Consider the following 15,577-nt stretch of genomic DNA (forward strand, 5'->3'; position numbering starts at 1 on the left):
TAGTAATTTGTAACTAAGATCACAAAAATAAATAGTTCAAACCAAACTCAAGACAAACTTATTAATACATAAAGATGGTAACTAAACAGGGTTAATACAGTACAAAATAACCACCCAAACNTCTTTGTTAGATGATGTTAAAGTTTTCAGCTTTTAGTGGCCCTCTCTCGGGAAACACCAACCTTTTTGTAATTCTGTAGGCAATACAGTTTAGAAAATGTATGGCACTGGGTTAGTTTCTTGCCAAGACAACATTCATTGACCTCAATTCATTGTTAAGTTTTGTGGCAGATATGGGCAATACAGTTTGGCAAATGTGTGTTGGATTTGCTATATTCGATGTTATAACATTTACTGCGATATTTTGAGGCCTGCTGATAATAGTAATTTGTAACTAAGATCACAAAAATAAATAGTTCAAACCAAACTCAAGACAAACTTATTAATACATAAAGATGGTAACTAAACAGGGTTAATACAGTACAAAATAACCACCCAAACTCTAAACACTTGGAGTCCACATGGATTGAACATGGGAGTGGTAAGACACCATCACCAGAAGCAACACCACCAGCACCATCACGCTCCAAGGCAAGTTACAAAAATTGCTTCCAACATCAGCCGGGCGCCGGTATGTTTTTGGCCTAAAAGACTCGGTTAATTGCACCGCGAAAATCAGCAACACAGGCAAAAACAAGAGAAACACCTTTAAGTTGATCATAGTGTGTTGCATCTGTAACTTGTAGTTGATGTATGATGAAAGCCAAAAAAGAAGAAAAATGATTCCGAAAATGGCAACTAAAGGTAAAGGAGGTGCAGAAACGGAGGATAGAGTTTGCTCTGCCCACCCTTGCTTCCATGCAGGTCCTCTTCTTTCTGTAAAAAACCAACCCATCTCTCTCTCTTCTCTGATTGTTGTGTAGTCGTAGATGGAGATACAGTATATAACTATATATGCTAAGTAACTTCATGTATGCTTTGGCATAAATGATAGGATTTTGATTCTTTCTCCAAGCGACCCAACTTTTGGAAGAATTGATGCCACATTACTAAAATATTTTTAAAAGTTTAACCATCCCTGTGAAATGCGTACAGAAATGTAGAAACAAAGAATATATTCTGGCGATCTGGCAATAGATAATAATACCATTGATATCAAAGGATTCTACATATATTGGAGATGATATATTTCTATAAATTCCTAGTGATCGATTTGATGTCCGACACATGGCATTCATGCAGGGGAGATGAGTGTCTTCTATTACTGCATTACAAAACTATTCTTTCTCAAATTCTAAAAGGCAGTACTCTATTCATTTATTTTTTAATTTTCTTTTTCCTTTCCAATGGCCAGGGTCAATTTGGTCTCTCTTTTTCACTTCAAAGTAAAACCAAAAGCGACGTCGTAAAGCAGTTTGATAATCTACACTTTGGTCTAGGTATCCCGGTACCTCTCATCAGGGTTGTCATTGGCCGGCCTGGACCCCGAAACGCTCGAAACCCCAAAGAGGAGCGCTTTTCTGGCCACTTTCCAAGTGGGAAAGCAAATCAAAACCCTAAGAGCAGCTTCCAAACAAACACAGTGACTGAAGAAGATGCCATCCGAAGATGCTAAGGCTGTGAAGAAAGAGGAGGACAGAGACGAAAAGAGCTTGAGTTCCATCCTGGAATCTCGCAAGAAGAAACCCACAAATGCCAATGCTAAACCTAAGGTAGTGAAGAAAGAAGACGTGAAAGATGAGGATGACGATTTTGATAAACCCATTAAGAGAGTTGCTGCTGGCGCGAGGGAGTCAAGAGTTAAGAAGGAACACAATGACATTCTTGATGACAACAAACCCATCTCTAAAAACAACTCCACAACCACTACTGCTGCTGCTAAGGCTGATAATAAGGTTCTTTTTTTTTTGTTTTCCTCTCTCTCAAAATATATATATTTTTTTTCTTATTTTGATTATGTTTTGGCTTTTGTGAAATGCCAAGGTTTTACAGACCTATCAATTTGTTATCTGCTAAAACTGAAGAAAATGTTAAGATTGAGAAAGCTAACCTTGATCAAGTAGGCTAAATAATGAAATTCTCTCGGTAGAGCAATTGTCCTAGCTTCATAGGGTGTTAAAAGTTTTTAACTATGCTTATTTAATTGAATGTTTTGTTTATTAGTTAATAGTTTTTCCATTGATCCTGATCAGCTACCTAAATTATTAATGGGTGTGGTTTTGTTTACTTTTCTGTATCGATTAAATGGGGAGAAGGAGCTGAAGAAGAAGAAAAAGAAGGGTGAGGAAAAGAAAGAAGAAGTGCAACAAAATGGGAAGAAGAGGGAGAAGAAGGTTTATGATCTGCCTGGTCAGAAGCGAGACCCTCCTGAGGAGGTAACCCAGTTGTTGTGTTTTTAGAAAATGGTGCTTATTTTTCTTTCTTGAAATTTTAAAAGATTTTCTGAGTTATGAGCTGTTGCATTTTCAAATTGCAGAGAGACCCTCTCAGAATTTTCTATGAGACACTCTATAAGCAGGTTCCCGAGAGTGAAATGGCACAATTCTGGTGAGATTCTTTGCTCTTGGTGTTATTTGTTGATAACCTAATGCTCACTTTTATTGCTGAGTTTATTTGTAGAGTACCTTCTGTTCGGAGTTTGGAAAAGTAAAGAAGGAAAAAAAAAAAGTTAGTAATGTGAAACAGTTTATGATACTTTTCTACTGTTTTCCTCATCTTCAAGAACTAAACAGAGCACATAAGTGTTCGTAATCCTATATTTGCTTGGCATTTGTAAAGAGGATGAAAAAGAATGAGTACTGAGTGGCATTATAACTGAACCCTAGGAGTGGGCAAGTGTATATAGTTACTTGGTACAAAACAAAGAAAATAGTGGTAAACACAGCTTATATGGAGAGCAATGTTCTGAAAACCGAACCGGACAGCCCGGTTGGACCGGTTCGACCGGCAACCGGCGGCAAATCCGGTCCGGTATATATAAAAAACCGTCATTTTGATTTAAACCGGATTGGACCGCGGTTGGACTGCCGGAATAGTGCCGAATTGCGGTCCAATCGCAGCTAAACCCTGTCGGATTCCGGCATATTTCGACGAAGAAAACACCCCCATTCGACGGACGGCATCTCCACGACCAAAACCATCCATTTTCAGTTGCTGTTGTCCAGCCTACGTCGATCGCCGTCCACCTAAAGTTCACGCGACGTCGGATTTCTTTTGTTGATTCCGACGAGTTCCGACGACGATGGAACTCCCTAGCACCACCATCAGAGTTGCTGGAACCTACACATCAAAAGCCCCAAGATTCCAGCTTCGATTGGCTGTCGATCGTCGCTGCTGCCACCACTCACCAGAATCTTCGCGCGACAGGGGTGTTTTAGATAGATTTCAAAACTTAAGGGAGTATATAGGGGTGTTTTTGATGAATTTCAAACCTTCAGGGACTAAAATGTTATTTTACAAATTACGCTCCAACCGGTCAAACCAGAAACCGGACCCTTGAATGGGTCATTGTCTGGTCCGGTTTTCAGAACATTGATGGAGAGGGGTCAGCCTAACCATCGGTAGACTTATAACACAAGAATTTCTAGGAGATAAGTAAATAGATGAATGGCACACTTTCCTGTACTGAAATGGAAATCCCTTGGTGAGCCAATGCTTTTCAGTTTCAAGTTAATAATTGTTCATCTTGCAAGTAGGAATTGAAGTTTGCAAATAGACTGAAAAAGAAATCTCATGTATTACATATTTTTTTATAGCATTGACACACAAGATGACCTAAATGACTGTAGAGTGTTTGACATTTAAATTAGTCGATTTTGATTGAGGTACCCTAATTTTTGTCCTATATTTTGGACAAAGTTGGGTCTGAGGCACTTAGTTTCTTCCTGAACCTAGATTCAATAGCTTCTCTTCTCACCACTGTCCAACCTAACTTTTTGGTTGTCTGAGAGCTCCCTTCCTAGGATGAGCATTATCTCTGTTGCAATTGTTGGATTAAATGGTGTTTGCTAACAACTACCCATCATCTAATATTTGTTTGTGAGATCCGTATCCTTATGCATCTCCCTATATGGTTTTTGTGAAAATACTGAGGTTATAACTTCTTGGCAACTACCTGGTATCCATTTTAATTTGTCTTAATTAATTCATAAACTTGCATTTTTATGTGGAATTCTCTGGAGTTTTCAACACATAAGAATGCTAGTCATGCATATCCTTGCAATTATATATTTGATTAGGTAATAAAAGTTTTAGAGAAGCTAGGTTAGATATTTCTCTATGCTGGTCATATAGCCTTGGAATGGATTCTGTTTAGTTTATTTTTATTTGTTTGTTTCGAAAACTTAATCTTTGAATTGCTCTTAAATTTAACTCTTCCATGCATAGATCATTGAGGACATGATGGATTATTTTCATAATCTTTTGATCATCCTCTAAAATATTCGTATCAATTAGTTGTTCATTTAGTGTTTTATCTGGATATGTAGAACTGTATTAGATAGAAACCACAATATCCACTTTGTATTGGTGACTGGATTGAAACTGTTACCGTGGATGTAGTGACTAGTGGATACGTTTTTTAGGTGGATAAAAAAATGTTGATTTCCCAATGTGATTTCAGGATGATGGAGTCGGGGTTGCTGTCATTTGATGAGGCAAAGAAAGTATTTGAGAAGAAACAAAAGAGGAATCAGCAGCAAAAGTTAAGTTCTCCCACAAAACCAATTTCTTCTCCAGTTTCAGCAAGTAAAAAGAAGACAAGTGAGTCCAAAGTTGGTGTGAATCAATCTAAGAAGAGAAAGGTTGAAGATGAAAGCAGTGAGGAAGATTCTGATGATGATTTCAGGGTTAAAAAGTTGGCAAAGAAACAGAAAGCCAAGTGATTCATGTTAATCATTAACCATTGATTTATTGTGTTTCATCCATTTACTGTCTGTCACCTGATACTTCTAATTACCTACAATTTTTAACTTCTCAAGGGTTATCAAGCTCCAGGTTTCTTATCCAATATTAACTTGATACTAATTGCTAGATTGAAATCTACGGTCTCAGTCACAACCCTCTCATCGTGCGGCTACTATATATACATATATTTATTTATTAAACAAGTAGAATTAGGAGAGCAATACAGTTGTCAAAGTCAACTAATCCTTAGTTGTTTCTATTTCCTGATAAAATAATAATAATAATAATGATTAAGGAAGCGAGTAAACAGCACGCTCCTTATGCGGCGATAGATATTGTTGTTGGCGTCTCAATTGAGATACAGCAATAAAGCAGTTAAGGATTCGTGTTTAGTAAGGTGGTTGTACAATCACACTCTCAACTCTCAAGTCTCAACTGAACGAACGAAAAGAAAAGTTAAAAGACCATAAACCCTAGTCCAATCTCTTTCGCCCTTTTATCGACACGTGTCATAAGCCACAGCCTCGCCACGGATTTTATTTTTCTTGTTCCATTATAAACCAAAACCCCGTCTCCAAGTAACACCAATATCCAATCTCTTCTCTCTTTCTCTGAGAACTTCGTGTTGTTTCATTAAACATAGTTCAGTAACAACCATCTTCATCTTCAGTTTTGACTGAGATGACGAAACCTAGTACTAGTACTAGTAGTTGTTCTCAGCATCAGCATCTAAATGTTGGTGTTGCCATGGTCATGGATGAAACTGAGTTTGAAGTTGCAGAAATTTTACTGCAACTTCCGCAACTAATTTTTGAATCGGAGTCTTTTCATCGGTCTTCTTTTAGTTCTTGGGGAAGAAAGAGAAGAAGATCTTCTAAAGCTGAGACCCCTACTTTGCCTCCCCTGGGTCCTACCTGTGAGATTGAAAAGCCTAAAGCTCTGAGTCCCGCAACGCCTCTCTTGTTCTCTCCCAGTGAATCTGATGACAAGTTTAAGCACTCTAAAAGAAAGGTTTCTGTTAAAAGGGTGTGTTTTTCTTTCTTTCAATTACACTTCTTGCTTGCTTGCTTTTTTTTTTTTTTTTTTTTAAGTTTTTTTTACTCTTTTTACTCAATTCCCTGTTCATTATTTTGTGGCGTTTTTAAGGGTTTTGTCTGTTTTGCGGTTTTCAGGTTTTTACCCCTCTATTTGTTTCTTGTTCTGATTTTCTTCTTTTTATGGCAATACTCTGTTTACTGCAGACGAAAGAAGAATGCTTGGAAAAGATTAAAGAGTTAACTGAACGCAAAGAGTTTTTCAAAGAGGTAATTTTTTTTTACTTACTGTTATTTCAAATCTGTTTATCTTTAACCCAATTGTTGAACATTATCCTCTCTCTCTCTCTCTCACGTTTTTCGGTATTTGAAACCATGTACGCATATGATTTTTACAGGAAATAAAGAATGTACAACGCTATTACGATGAACAGAAACTTCTGAATTTGAGGCTGAAAGCAAAGAAACAGATGGTATATAATCTTCTCTTACAAATCCTCTGTTTTTACTCTTTATGTAGTGGGTCCTTTTTTTTTTTTTTTTTTTTTTAAATTTAATCGGTTTTCCTTGTCTACAGCTAATTCTTGGTCTTCCGAAGGAAGAGTCACAAAGCCAATCGAGCATAAATAGTGCAGCCGTATTGGATATTCAAGTTGAGCAGCAGCAGCAGCAAAATTCTTACTTGGTACATCATCCACCGTTGATGATGGATGATACGGCTCATAGGAAGGCCTGTGGGGAAACAGTGGGTAGTGGAGTTTGTCTGTTTGATCTAAACCTCTTACCGGAGGAGTCTTGTGGGATTGAAGCAGTAAACGTGAGAGGTGTTGATAAGAGTGAAAGGAAAGCGTTGGCTGCTGAAGCAAGACATAGAAGGATTCAAATATGGAGGTCTAAGAACCCTAATGTTAAACTACGTTATCCCATTTGTAGATGAGTTGATATTATAGTAGTTGACGAGAATTGTAAATCAGGAAAGATTTATTTAGAGATTTTGTTTGAATATCTTTCAAATTTTAATGGAGATAATATTTTTACGTTTTATTGAATTTGTATTTACCTAAAACTATTGCAGCAGTCCAAGTCAACTGCTTATAATTGGAAAGGAATGATCTTTTTTCTAAAATCGTTAATAATAATAATTAATAATGATGTAAGCAGAGAGGCAAAGTAACAATATTACACTCCACTAATTTTTTCTACGTGTCAGTTTATGATGAGTTCTATTTGTCTAACAATAAGTCCTATTTAACTAAATATAAACTATTTTTATGTTTATTTTACATTAATTACTCCTATGAAACGAAGACTTGTAAAGCGCGTGGGATGGTAAAGGATAAGTATGCGAGTGAGACCATCCTGACCGTATATCATATCATGTATGAGGTTAACTGTAGTTGAGTTTAGAAAACCTCAGTTAAGTTAAAGCTGCTCGGGGTTCTATAACTATGAAGTCTTGCGATAATCGATGTCGTGCTGCTGCTCTTTTTCCTTTGGTCAAATAGTATTCTATTCTATAATAACTCTTCTCTCTTCTTCTTTTGTTAAAATATTTAATTAAATGCAAATGATGAGGACATTATTGAGTTATGAGAAGCTTGCGTTCTATAATAGTGCGAGCTGTGTTTCATCTCATACTTCCATGACTCTGATGCATCTCTTGATTCAAGTAAATGTTTGTTTATTGAGCTCTTCAATTTCAGATCTGGAAATAGCTTCTATTTTTTATGTGATGCCAAGGCATGGATCTAAAGAACCGGTTAGAGGAAAAAAAAAGATTTGATTCAGGCTTCTTTTTTTTTTTCTTCCTCTAACTGGTTCTTTAGTTCAGTAATCTCAGCAGTTAAATCCATCAATAATAACCTATGTGAACCAGTTAGAAGAAGTTGATGTGAAGCTATGTATTCTCCCTCGTGTTGTACTTGTTCATAGTTTTCTTCTCATTCATTTGGTTTTTTTTTTCTGATTAGTGATATTTGTGAAACAAAAAGCTTTTTAGCTGGGTTGTTTGGCACAATAGTACAGTCAAACTCAAACTTAACTGACCTCTTATTTCTTAACTAAATACTAACATTTTATTGACAACAAAATGCAAGCCATTTCCAACAACATGTAGTTGAATAGTAACATCAAACTAACAAATACAAATTTTTAATTCAAATCCTTAATAGAACAACAACCAATATCTCAATATCATCTTCTTAAACAAACACACAAGTTCAAAATCAACAATTGAAGCTCTGAGATACGCACTAGTAGATAGCCCTTGTTACACTTCTTACATCTCATCCTGTTCCTCAATGCCCTCCTCATACTCTTCCTCATCATCAGCAGTAGCATCCTGGTATTGCTGATACTCTGCCACCAAGTCATTCATATTGCTCTCTGCCTCTGTAAACTCCATCTCATCCATCCCTTCCCCGGTATACCAATGCAAGAAGGCCTTGCGGCGGAACATGGCAGTAAATTGCTCACTAACCCTTCTGAACATCTCTTGGATGGATGTGGAGTTACCCACAAAAGTAGATGCCATCTTCAGACCCCTAGGTGGAATATCACACACACTAGACTTCACATTGTTGGGAATCCACTCCACAAAGTAGGATGAATTCTTGTTCTGCACATTGATCATCTGCTCATCCACCTCTTTGGTGCTCATCTTACCCCTAAACATGGCTGAGGCTGTCAGGTACCGACCATGACGGGGATCAGCAGCACACATCATGTTCTTAGAATCCCACATTTGCTGTGTAAGCTCTGGGACAGTTAGGGAGATGTATTGCTGGGACCCACGTGAAGTCAGTGGTGCAAAACCCACCATGAAGAAATGAAGACGTGGGAATGGGATCAGGTTTACAGCCAGCTTCCGGAGATCGGAGTTCAGCTGCCCAGGGAACCTCAAGCAGCAAGTTACACCACTCATAGTTGCAGAGATTAAGTGATTCAAGTCCCCAACTATAAATCCAGAGGCATACTAAGTATTAGAATCTTCCAGTGTTTCACATTTTAACAAATAAAAATATTTAACCACTCACAGCTTGGTGTGCTAAGCTTCAGAGTCCGGAAGCAAATATCATAAAGTGCTTCATTGTCAAGGACCATGCATTCATCAGCATTCTCTACCAATTGGTGCACAGAGAGGGTTGCATTGTAGGGCTCAACGACTGTGTCAGAGACTTTAGGTGAAGGGAAAACAGAGAACGTCATCATCATCCTATCTGGATATTCCTCTCTAATCTTAGATATCAGAAGAGTTCCCATGCCAGAACCTGTACCTCCTCCAAGCGAGTGACATACCTGAAAACCTGGCCCAGAAGCAATAGCAGCAAATGAGTAGCCAGCCAATTGAAAATCAACAATAGGTATCGCCATCTATTACTAGCCAGTTCAGAGATGGATCATTCATTCACTTTTATCTTTACATTCAAAATGTTTCAACGTATATAGTGTCAAAAAGGGCGCAAAACCAATTTTCACTGAAATTACAGCACTCGGAAAATGATAAAAAAGTGAGTATTATCAAATAGCATACATTAAAACAGGACTGAAATATCCCATCCAACTTTTTGGAATTTTCCACATGTAATTCATTGCACTTACATCAGTCCCAACATTATCATCATCATTGCATTATTAGTTGAACATTTCATTATCATAATTATCACGACATTATCATGTAACATTATGACAGGCACTGTTAATACTGTTCCAGCTATAACTCAGATGCAGATCTAGATGTAAGTCCTGGAAATTTCTCTCTTATATGTGTGTGCATTTCATACCATAATCAATTTATAAGTGATATACCACATCCAAGACCAGATGCTTGTATCACATATTTAATACTATAATTTACTTCTTTACTTATTATCACAGTACTCAGTCTTCACATGTCTAAGAAAAAATGCATATGTATTATCTTAATAATAGTTTATTGGTTATTATTGTTTCAATTCAGATATCACAATGTGGCCAGTTATCATCAAGACAGCATCTACATATCCAATGCTGGCAGGGTCCACATGGGTATACAAATGGGTCCAAATTTTTTTTGAAGTGATGCATGATCTACTTTTTTAAGTGTCGATTTACTATTAGTCGGTGGTGTCGTGAAAAATATCATTTTGTCGAGAAATAACAATCATAATATAGACAAAATTAGATATCAATAGATCTGCTTACTCAATTATTCATCACAAAAGTTTCAGTAAGACTATGTCCTCACACCTCAAGTGTCACCACACTTGAAAAAAAGGGGCCTACTCATTATTAATCAATGTCGTCACCATAGTACCAATTGAACAACAACCACCCCTTGACTACTACGAGGTCCACAATTGATATTTCAGATCCATGATATTTGTATCAACAGTCTTTTCATGGGTAGATAAAATTACAAGATAATGTTGATTCTATGGAATTAAATGAGATCTACTTGAAATTAAAATCAAAAGCCAAAATACTTGTAAATGGGTAAATGAAAAGTGTTATCTAAACTTAGATGCCAATGAATGAAGTATGTATTAGAACCACACATAAGATGTTCCAGCATATAAGTTATATGCATCGTAAATGAAAATGAAGAGTAAAAATGCGTAATGAACTGCAATATAAAAATCATGAGAACTAATTTGAAGTTGGAGATAACAAGAGCATCAAATTCAGTGCTTAAAGAGCCTTAAAATTCGTTATGAATTAAATATTAACACAGATCCCTCAAGTTTATGAAGTTAATTATCCTTCCAGATTCACAAACATAATTAAAGAAGAAGAAGAAGAAGAAGAAGAAAACGGCAACGTTTCAAATTCACTTGAAAGAAAAAACCTAAAAAAATACCTTGCAAACAGTCACAATTCTCAGCCTCCTTGCGAACAACATCGAGAACAGCATCGATCAATTCCGCTCCCTCAGTGTAGTGACCTTTGGCCCAATTATTACCGGCACCAGACTGTCCGAAGACAAAGTTATCGGGACGGAAGATCTGGCCATAGGGGCCGGATCTGATACTGTCCATGGTACCAGGTTCAAGATCCATGAGAACGGCCCTGGGCACGTACCTACCACCTGAAGCCTCATTGTAGTAGACATTAATACGCTCCAGTTGAAGATCAGAATCTCCGTCTCCTTTGTATCTGCCGGTGGGGTCGACTCCATGCTCCTCACAAATGACCTCCCAAAACTTGGAGCCGATTTGGTTGCCGCATTGGCCTCCTTGAATGTGCAAGATCTCTCTCATAATTGGAGTTGAAAATAGAAGAGAAATGGAAGGATTGGGGAGAAGGAAATGATAATAGAGGGCGGGGAGTATACTTTTGAAGGTGAAGAAGGGTGATATAAAAAGTGTGTATTTGATAAAAGAGAGAGAGTACGGACAACCAACTAACTGTACAGTGATGGGCTGCCCACGTTAAGGCGGTGTATTGTTTTTCGTTTGGTATAGATCTGTGTATGTACATTCATTTGCGGGATCTGTTGTGTTATTATTTTCATTTACAGTTACCATTCTGTTCACCGCACTACAATCACTATTGGCCACGTCTTTTCCTTACATCTGTCCATCGCCCTTGCAATTTCAATATATATTTTGTTAAATTCTTTATTCCATCATTGAAAGAACTCAATTAATTTGCGGTCTTTGAATCAATTAAATTGATTTGGCGATTGAACATTAAAATAAATTCTGAGATTAAAAGGCACCCATCTTCATCCACAATGTTATTATAACGACGACAAAAATACATTTTAAAAGATTAGATTTACACAACTTGAAATAATGCAGGGGTGGGTATGCATAAGAAACAGTAATTTTTTCATGGGATTCCTTCATTGTTGAAGATGACCTTCGCTGCAGTACTTTTTGAAGTTGAGAGATTCGTCCACCAAAAATTCACTGACAACATTAATAATATACCTTAGAAATGCATGTGAAACTGATCAATACATTAAAAAAAAAATAATAATAATAATACAAACTACTTACAATATACGCTCAGCCATTTGAGATGATTCCCATCTTGGACTCCACGGATATTCTGTTAGAAGAGGAGACTTGATCGGCATACTTTGAGGGTTGAAATACTGCAAAGTTTGGAGATCATAACCAGGTCAATATCAAGATATAGCTACAAATGTGTTACTCTTTTTTCTTCAATCATGGCACACATGCATTGGCAAAATAGCAGACATACTCAAGCCATCTAAGATTCTAGAAAAGTTTTAAATTTAACGGGTATCATCACCAGGGAACTTTGAAGCATCAAAGCAGGCTGCTGTTTTGGAAACTGGGTAGAAAGGAAAATTAGCACCTACATCAATAGGACCAATAAAAAAGTTTAGTAAGTCAAAGACACAGAACAAAATAAAATAATCATAGATAGATGATGCAAAAAAAAAAAAAAAAAAACTATAGAAAGTGTTGCACTTAATAGATGATAGTTTGTTCCAAACATCAAAGTTGAATGATAAGCAGTTGCAATTGAACTGAATTAAATTAAAGCATCTGCCCACCAAGTTCAACATCATATTAGCAAAAGATTGCACACATAAAATGAAAGCACTAAGAATTTTTCTTTAAGACTTTTCTACATGCTTCGGAACATCTATGTATGTATATAAGGTTGAGAAGATATGGTAGTACCAGGAATGAGAAATTTCCAGAGGCAACAAAAAACATAGCCTTTCTGTAAAAAACCTGGAAAAAAAATCCAAAGGAAGCTATCAGTCCGTCTTAACAATTAAAAGTTAAAATTTTTGCTACAGGAAAAAATGTCTAAAATGCATACCGAATCAGTTTCTACTGGTCTTCCCAACAGAGGGGCTAATGCTTCAATAAAACGCCTTCTGACATCAGTTAATGAGACTGCCTCCAGGACCTTAAAATATAAAAGAAAGCTTAATGTGTCGTTCATTGTTGATGTCCAATATAATGATTCAAAGGCTTTAGAATATTGGGAAATAATACTGACCTGTCTCTCAAGGGACTCTTCTAGATGGGGAAGATATTCGGCCATGCACCTTTAAGGAGAGGATGAAGAATAAATGTTATTAGACAGCACAACTCATGGAAATTTTGTAGGGTTCAAAAAAGGAAAGATCATTAGGGTATGCAGTATAAAGGTAGACTAGAATGGATCACTTACATTCCATCCAACCAAGGAGGTAGTTTGACATCATCAATAGAAAATAGAGACTTCAACTCAGCAGTTGACATTAATTTAAGACAAGGTGCTGAAGGAGCAGAAACATACTTTCTATTAACAGGATATATAACCTGCACCCATCAGTAAGTGCACAACACAATATTATATACGGGAAAATAAAAGTACCAGGAGAGCAGAAACACACACACAAAACATAAGAAAGACAAAAGGAAAAGAAAATTGAAGCAAGAAAAGAATAGGAGAATGGAACCTGTAAGTATATCCTCTGTTGATGTCTCCATGGGCACCCAACCACCATTTTGTTTATATTCATGTCCAAAAGAGGTACTGCAAATTTGACTTCCTCTGGCTACGCTAAAATTCAAAGGCATAGAAAGCACAAATATAATGAAAAGACATGCTAGATAGTTCTCATAAGTAAATTAAACAGATTCGAACCTGTTGATTTGATAAATACCTTTTCGACACCAGAATTCATATGCATTTCAATACCCTACAGAACAGGGATAGGCGTAAAGCAGATGAAGGGAATTAAAACCAACATCAACTTTTGAAAACAAAGACAAAAGCATTCATAGATCATCATTCCATCAAAAGAAAAGCAATATCAACAGAGTATGAGACAGCAACCCATGTTAGCATATGTCAATAGTTGTATCAAAACTGTGCAAAATAATCATCCTTAGTGCTCATTGCTTTTGACTTCACTATCACTATCACTCAATCAAATGAAAAGGGGTAGAGGCAAGATGGTAATCAAAATGGTAATAAGGAGCTAAGCTTGCCATTGATCTCACTCACATGGTTCTTATTGTCATCCTCCCAAGCACGGCTAAAGGCCCTCAAAACAAATGGAAAAGTTTTCCACATCTCATGTTCTATTGTTTTATTAAGGTAAGGCCAAGAAAAGGCAGCAAGCCATAACTGTGTTTCATGAGAACTTGGAAGATAAAAAAAAATAGTATAGTTTTGTTCACTATTAGTAATCAACTGCAGGGCAGAAGAAAAACCAGGCTAAGTTTATTTAGTACGGATTTAGAAATATAGATTTCTTTCATTTTCTATATTGAGAATTCAAATTTCTATCATATAATAAAATGCCATGAATTAGAGCCGACGTATTACCTCCCTAGATAACATAGTACTATATTCAAATTTCAAACGATCATCATCCACCTCTCCAACACGCTTCCTCTGGTAGGTCATGTACCGATCCCTACAAAGCAAAAAATAAAAAACTCAATCATGCATTTTCTTCAAGTATATAAACGAAGTTCTGATAACCTAAAAGCCGAACCTCAATTCCTGAATGAGGGCCAATAGCCGCGTGGGATCTTTGTTGTTCCAATCAGACAAACTATTCTTGGTTGCGGTGACATCGGCAGAGTTATCATGAAACGGATGAAACTCTTCGTCTTCAGGTCCAAATATAACATCAGGCGCAGCCAGTGGAAAGTCCGCATTGTATATAACATCCCCTACGACAAATTTAAGAAACAACAATCAGTATAAAGGCTGAAAAATTGGAATCAATTTCACTTTAAAATCATACTAACATTTGATAGTGTCAAGACAGTAGGGGATTAGCAAGGTGAACCGATCAAGACTTCCCAAGTACTTGCAACCAGACCATACCTGTTCAACCTAGAATAAAAAACTAAATCAAGATTAACAATTCTTGCGTAATAATAAATATTAATTTAGAGAATGAAACCCTAGAGAGAGTGAGAGAGGGGTTACCTTGATGGTTTGAGGGGAGTGGTTAACGAGATAATGAAGCTGAGCTGAAATAAATGAAGGGAAGCCTTCAGAAGACATGCTTATTTACACTCCAAGAGAGACCCGCTTTCGTTTCGCTTATCTTCAATTCAACTGGAAAATGTCACCGGCGATCTACCAAATGTCTACTGCATCTGAAAAATTGGACAAAAACCCGCAACTTACCAACTGTTGTCTGAACGATGTCGTTTAGATGAGTGTTGAATTGTAGTCCTTAACAAGCCATTGGGCTGGGCTGGGCTGGGCTTTTAGTAAGATGGGGGTAGAATCGTCAATACAACATGACTAAAACCCTAAGACAGAAACCAACTCCTTTATAAACTGTCATTTGCTTGCTTCTTTATCACTGAAACCTTTCTTCCTCCCTCCTATCTCCTTCCCTCTGTAAAATTATTTAGATTATGTCGGCGTAAAATCAGGTGATGAAATTGGATTAAATTCTCACGACGGTCGTCTGAGACACATCGTGTCAATAATGATGCATTTATCCAATGTTTCTGATGGTTTCATCTCTGTGATTTTTTTTTTTTTTAATTTTGGTTTAAATTGATGGTGGAGCGTGCATGATGATGATAATTTCTAAATCGTCCGATTACCCAATGACGAATATAAACCTCCTACTCATACTGAGTGCTCGGAAACCACCAATCCAATGTCTTTTTTTGAATCCCTTTTTTTTTTCGGAGTTGATTCTAAAA

The 15,577-nt window shown here is 36.8% G+C and overlaps 5 protein-coding genes and 2 non-coding genes across 8 annotated transcripts; 4 read left to right on the forward strand and 3 right to left on the reverse strand.

Moving 5' to 3' along the window:
- Positions 1-19: 19 nt before the first annotated feature.
- LOC116141909 lies at positions 20-942 on the reverse strand. The gene is made up of 2 exons (XM_031427389.1): positions 493-942; positions 20-111 (listed from the first exon to the last, which is right to left on the reverse strand). Exon 1 carries the CDS (start codon positions 893-895, stop codon positions 503-505), a length of 393 nt encoding a protein of 130 aa, XP_031283249.1. The 5' UTR covers positions 896-942; the 3' UTR covers positions 20-111; positions 493-502.
- A 451-nt stretch (positions 943-1,393) lies between these two features.
- On the forward strand, positions 1,394-5,068 carry LOC116141877 (ABC transporter F family member 4). 2 transcript variants are annotated; one of them, XM_031427348.1, is made up of 4 exons: positions 1,394-1,895; positions 2,193-2,375; positions 2,477-2,547; positions 4,622-5,068. In XM_031427348.1, exons 1-4 carry the CDS (start codon positions 1,596-1,598, stop codon positions 4,881-4,883), a joined length of 816 nt encoding a protein of 271 aa, XP_031283208.1. In that variant the 5' UTR covers positions 1,394-1,595; the 3' UTR covers positions 4,884-5,068. The 2 variants fall into 2 exon arrangements, with proteins under 2 accessions (XP_031283208.1, XP_031283209.1); XM_031427349.1 differs by having other exon boundaries at positions 1,398-1,895; positions 2,256-2,375; positions 4,622-4,962.
- A 122-nt stretch (positions 5,069-5,190) lies between these two features.
- On the forward strand, positions 5,191-6,876 carry LOC116141902. Its single transcript, XM_031427380.1, has 4 exons — positions 5,191-5,931; positions 6,147-6,209; positions 6,338-6,412; positions 6,517-6,876. Exons 1-4 carry the CDS (start codon positions 5,587-5,589, stop codon positions 6,874-6,876), a joined length of 843 nt encoding a protein of 280 aa, XP_031283240.1. The 5' UTR covers positions 5,191-5,586.
- Positions 6,877-8,063: 1,187 nt separating this feature from the next.
- LOC116141918 (tubulin beta chain-like) lies at positions 8,064-11,249 on the reverse strand. Its single transcript, XM_031427401.1, has 3 exons — positions 10,777-11,249; positions 8,975-9,244; positions 8,064-8,894 (listed from the first exon to the last, which is right to left on the reverse strand). Exons 1-3 carry the CDS (start codon positions 11,174-11,176, stop codon positions 8,218-8,220), a joined length of 1,347 nt encoding a protein of 448 aa, XP_031283261.1. The 5' UTR covers positions 11,177-11,249; the 3' UTR covers positions 8,064-8,217.
- A 352-nt stretch (positions 11,250-11,601) lies between these two features.
- LOC116141875 (BRISC and BRCA1-A complex member 2) lies at positions 11,602-15,047 on the reverse strand. The gene is made up of 13 exons (XM_031427346.1): positions 14,841-15,047; positions 14,657-14,744; positions 14,398-14,578; positions 14,226-14,316; positions 13,558-13,593; positions 13,351-13,449; positions 13,080-13,210; positions 12,906-12,954; positions 12,723-12,812; positions 12,578-12,631; positions 12,180-12,245; positions 11,921-12,018; positions 11,602-11,830 (listed from the first exon to the last, which is right to left on the reverse strand). The coding sequence occupies exons 1-13, from the start codon at positions 14,916-14,918 to the stop codon at positions 11,764-11,766; spliced, it is 1,128 nt and encodes a 375-aa protein (XP_031283206.1). The 5' UTR covers positions 14,919-15,047; the 3' UTR covers positions 11,602-11,763.
- A 244-nt stretch (positions 15,048-15,291) lies between these two features.
- On the forward strand, positions 15,292-15,385 carry LOC116141923. Its single transcript, XR_004129903.1, has one exon. It is a non-coding gene; the product is annotated as a small nucleolar RNA Z161/Z228 (small nucleolar RNA).
- Positions 15,386-15,437: 52 nt separating this feature from the next.
- LOC116141921 lies at positions 15,438-15,509 on the forward strand. The gene has a single exon (XR_004129901.1). It is a non-coding gene; the product is annotated as a small nucleolar RNA Z105 (small nucleolar RNA).
- The last annotated feature ends 68 nt before the right edge of the window (positions 15,510-15,577 follow it).

This window comes from Pistacia vera, unplaced genomic scaffold (assembly GCF_008641045.1).
Source record: "Pistacia vera cultivar Batoury unplaced genomic scaffold, PisVer_v2 Contig400, whole genome shotgun sequence".
Taxonomy (NCBI): domain Eukaryota; kingdom Viridiplantae; phylum Streptophyta; class Magnoliopsida; order Sapindales; family Anacardiaceae; genus Pistacia; species Pistacia vera.

Excerpts from the sequence above, each read along its gene's own strand:
- LOC116141909 (XM_031427389.1), bottom strand. The coding sequence starts at position 895 with ATGGGTTGGTTTTTTACAGAAAGAAGAGGACCTGCATGGAAGCAAGGG.
- LOC116141877 (XM_031427348.1), top strand. The coding sequence starts at position 1,596 with ATGCCATCCGAAGATGCTAAGGCTGTGAAGAAAGAGGAGGACAGAGAC. Across the intron at positions 1,896-2,192 it reads CTGCTAAGGCTGATAATAAG|CTACCTAAATTATTAATGGG; the intron begins GTTCTTTTTTTT and ends GATCCTGATCAG. Across the intron at positions 2,548-4,621 it reads AGTGAAATGGCACAATTCTG|GATGATGGAGTCGGGGTTGC; the intron begins GTGAGATTCTTT and ends ATGTGATTTCAG.
- LOC116141902 (XM_031427380.1), top strand. The coding sequence starts at position 5,587 with ATGACGAAACCTAGTACTAGTACTAGTAGTTGTTCTCAGCATCAGCAT. Across the intron at positions 5,932-6,146 it reads GAAAGGTTTCTGTTAAAAGG|ACGAAAGAAGAATGCTTGGA; the intron begins GTGTGTTTTTCT and ends TGTTTACTGCAG. Across the intron at positions 6,210-6,337 it reads GCAAAGAGTTTTTCAAAGAG|GAAATAAAGAATGTACAACG; the intron begins GTAATTTTTTTT and ends TGATTTTTACAG.
- LOC116141918 (XM_031427401.1), bottom strand. The coding sequence starts at position 11,176 with ATGAGAGAGATCTTGCACATTCAAGGAGGCCAATGCGGCAACCAAATC. Across the intron at positions 9,245-10,776 it reads GAATTGTGACTGTTTGCAAG|GTTTTCAGGTATGTCACTCG; the intron begins GTATTTTTTTAG and ends CTTCTGGGCCAG. Across the intron at positions 8,895-8,974 it reads GAAGCTTAGCACACCAAGCT|TTGGGGACTTGAATCACTTA; the intron begins GTGAGTGGTTAA and ends CTGGATTTATAG.
- LOC116141875 (XM_031427346.1), bottom strand. The coding sequence starts at position 14,918 with ATGTCTTCTGAAGGCTTCCCTTCATTTATTTCAGCTCAGCTTCATTAT. Across the intron at positions 14,579-14,656 it reads CTGTCTTGACACTATCAAAT|GGGATGTTATATACAATGCG; the intron begins GTTAGTATGATT and ends AATTTGTCGTAG. Across the intron at positions 12,632-12,722 it reads GACCAGTAGAAACTGATTCG|GTTTTTTACAGAAAGGCTAT; the intron begins GTATGCATTTTA and ends TTTTTTTTCCAG.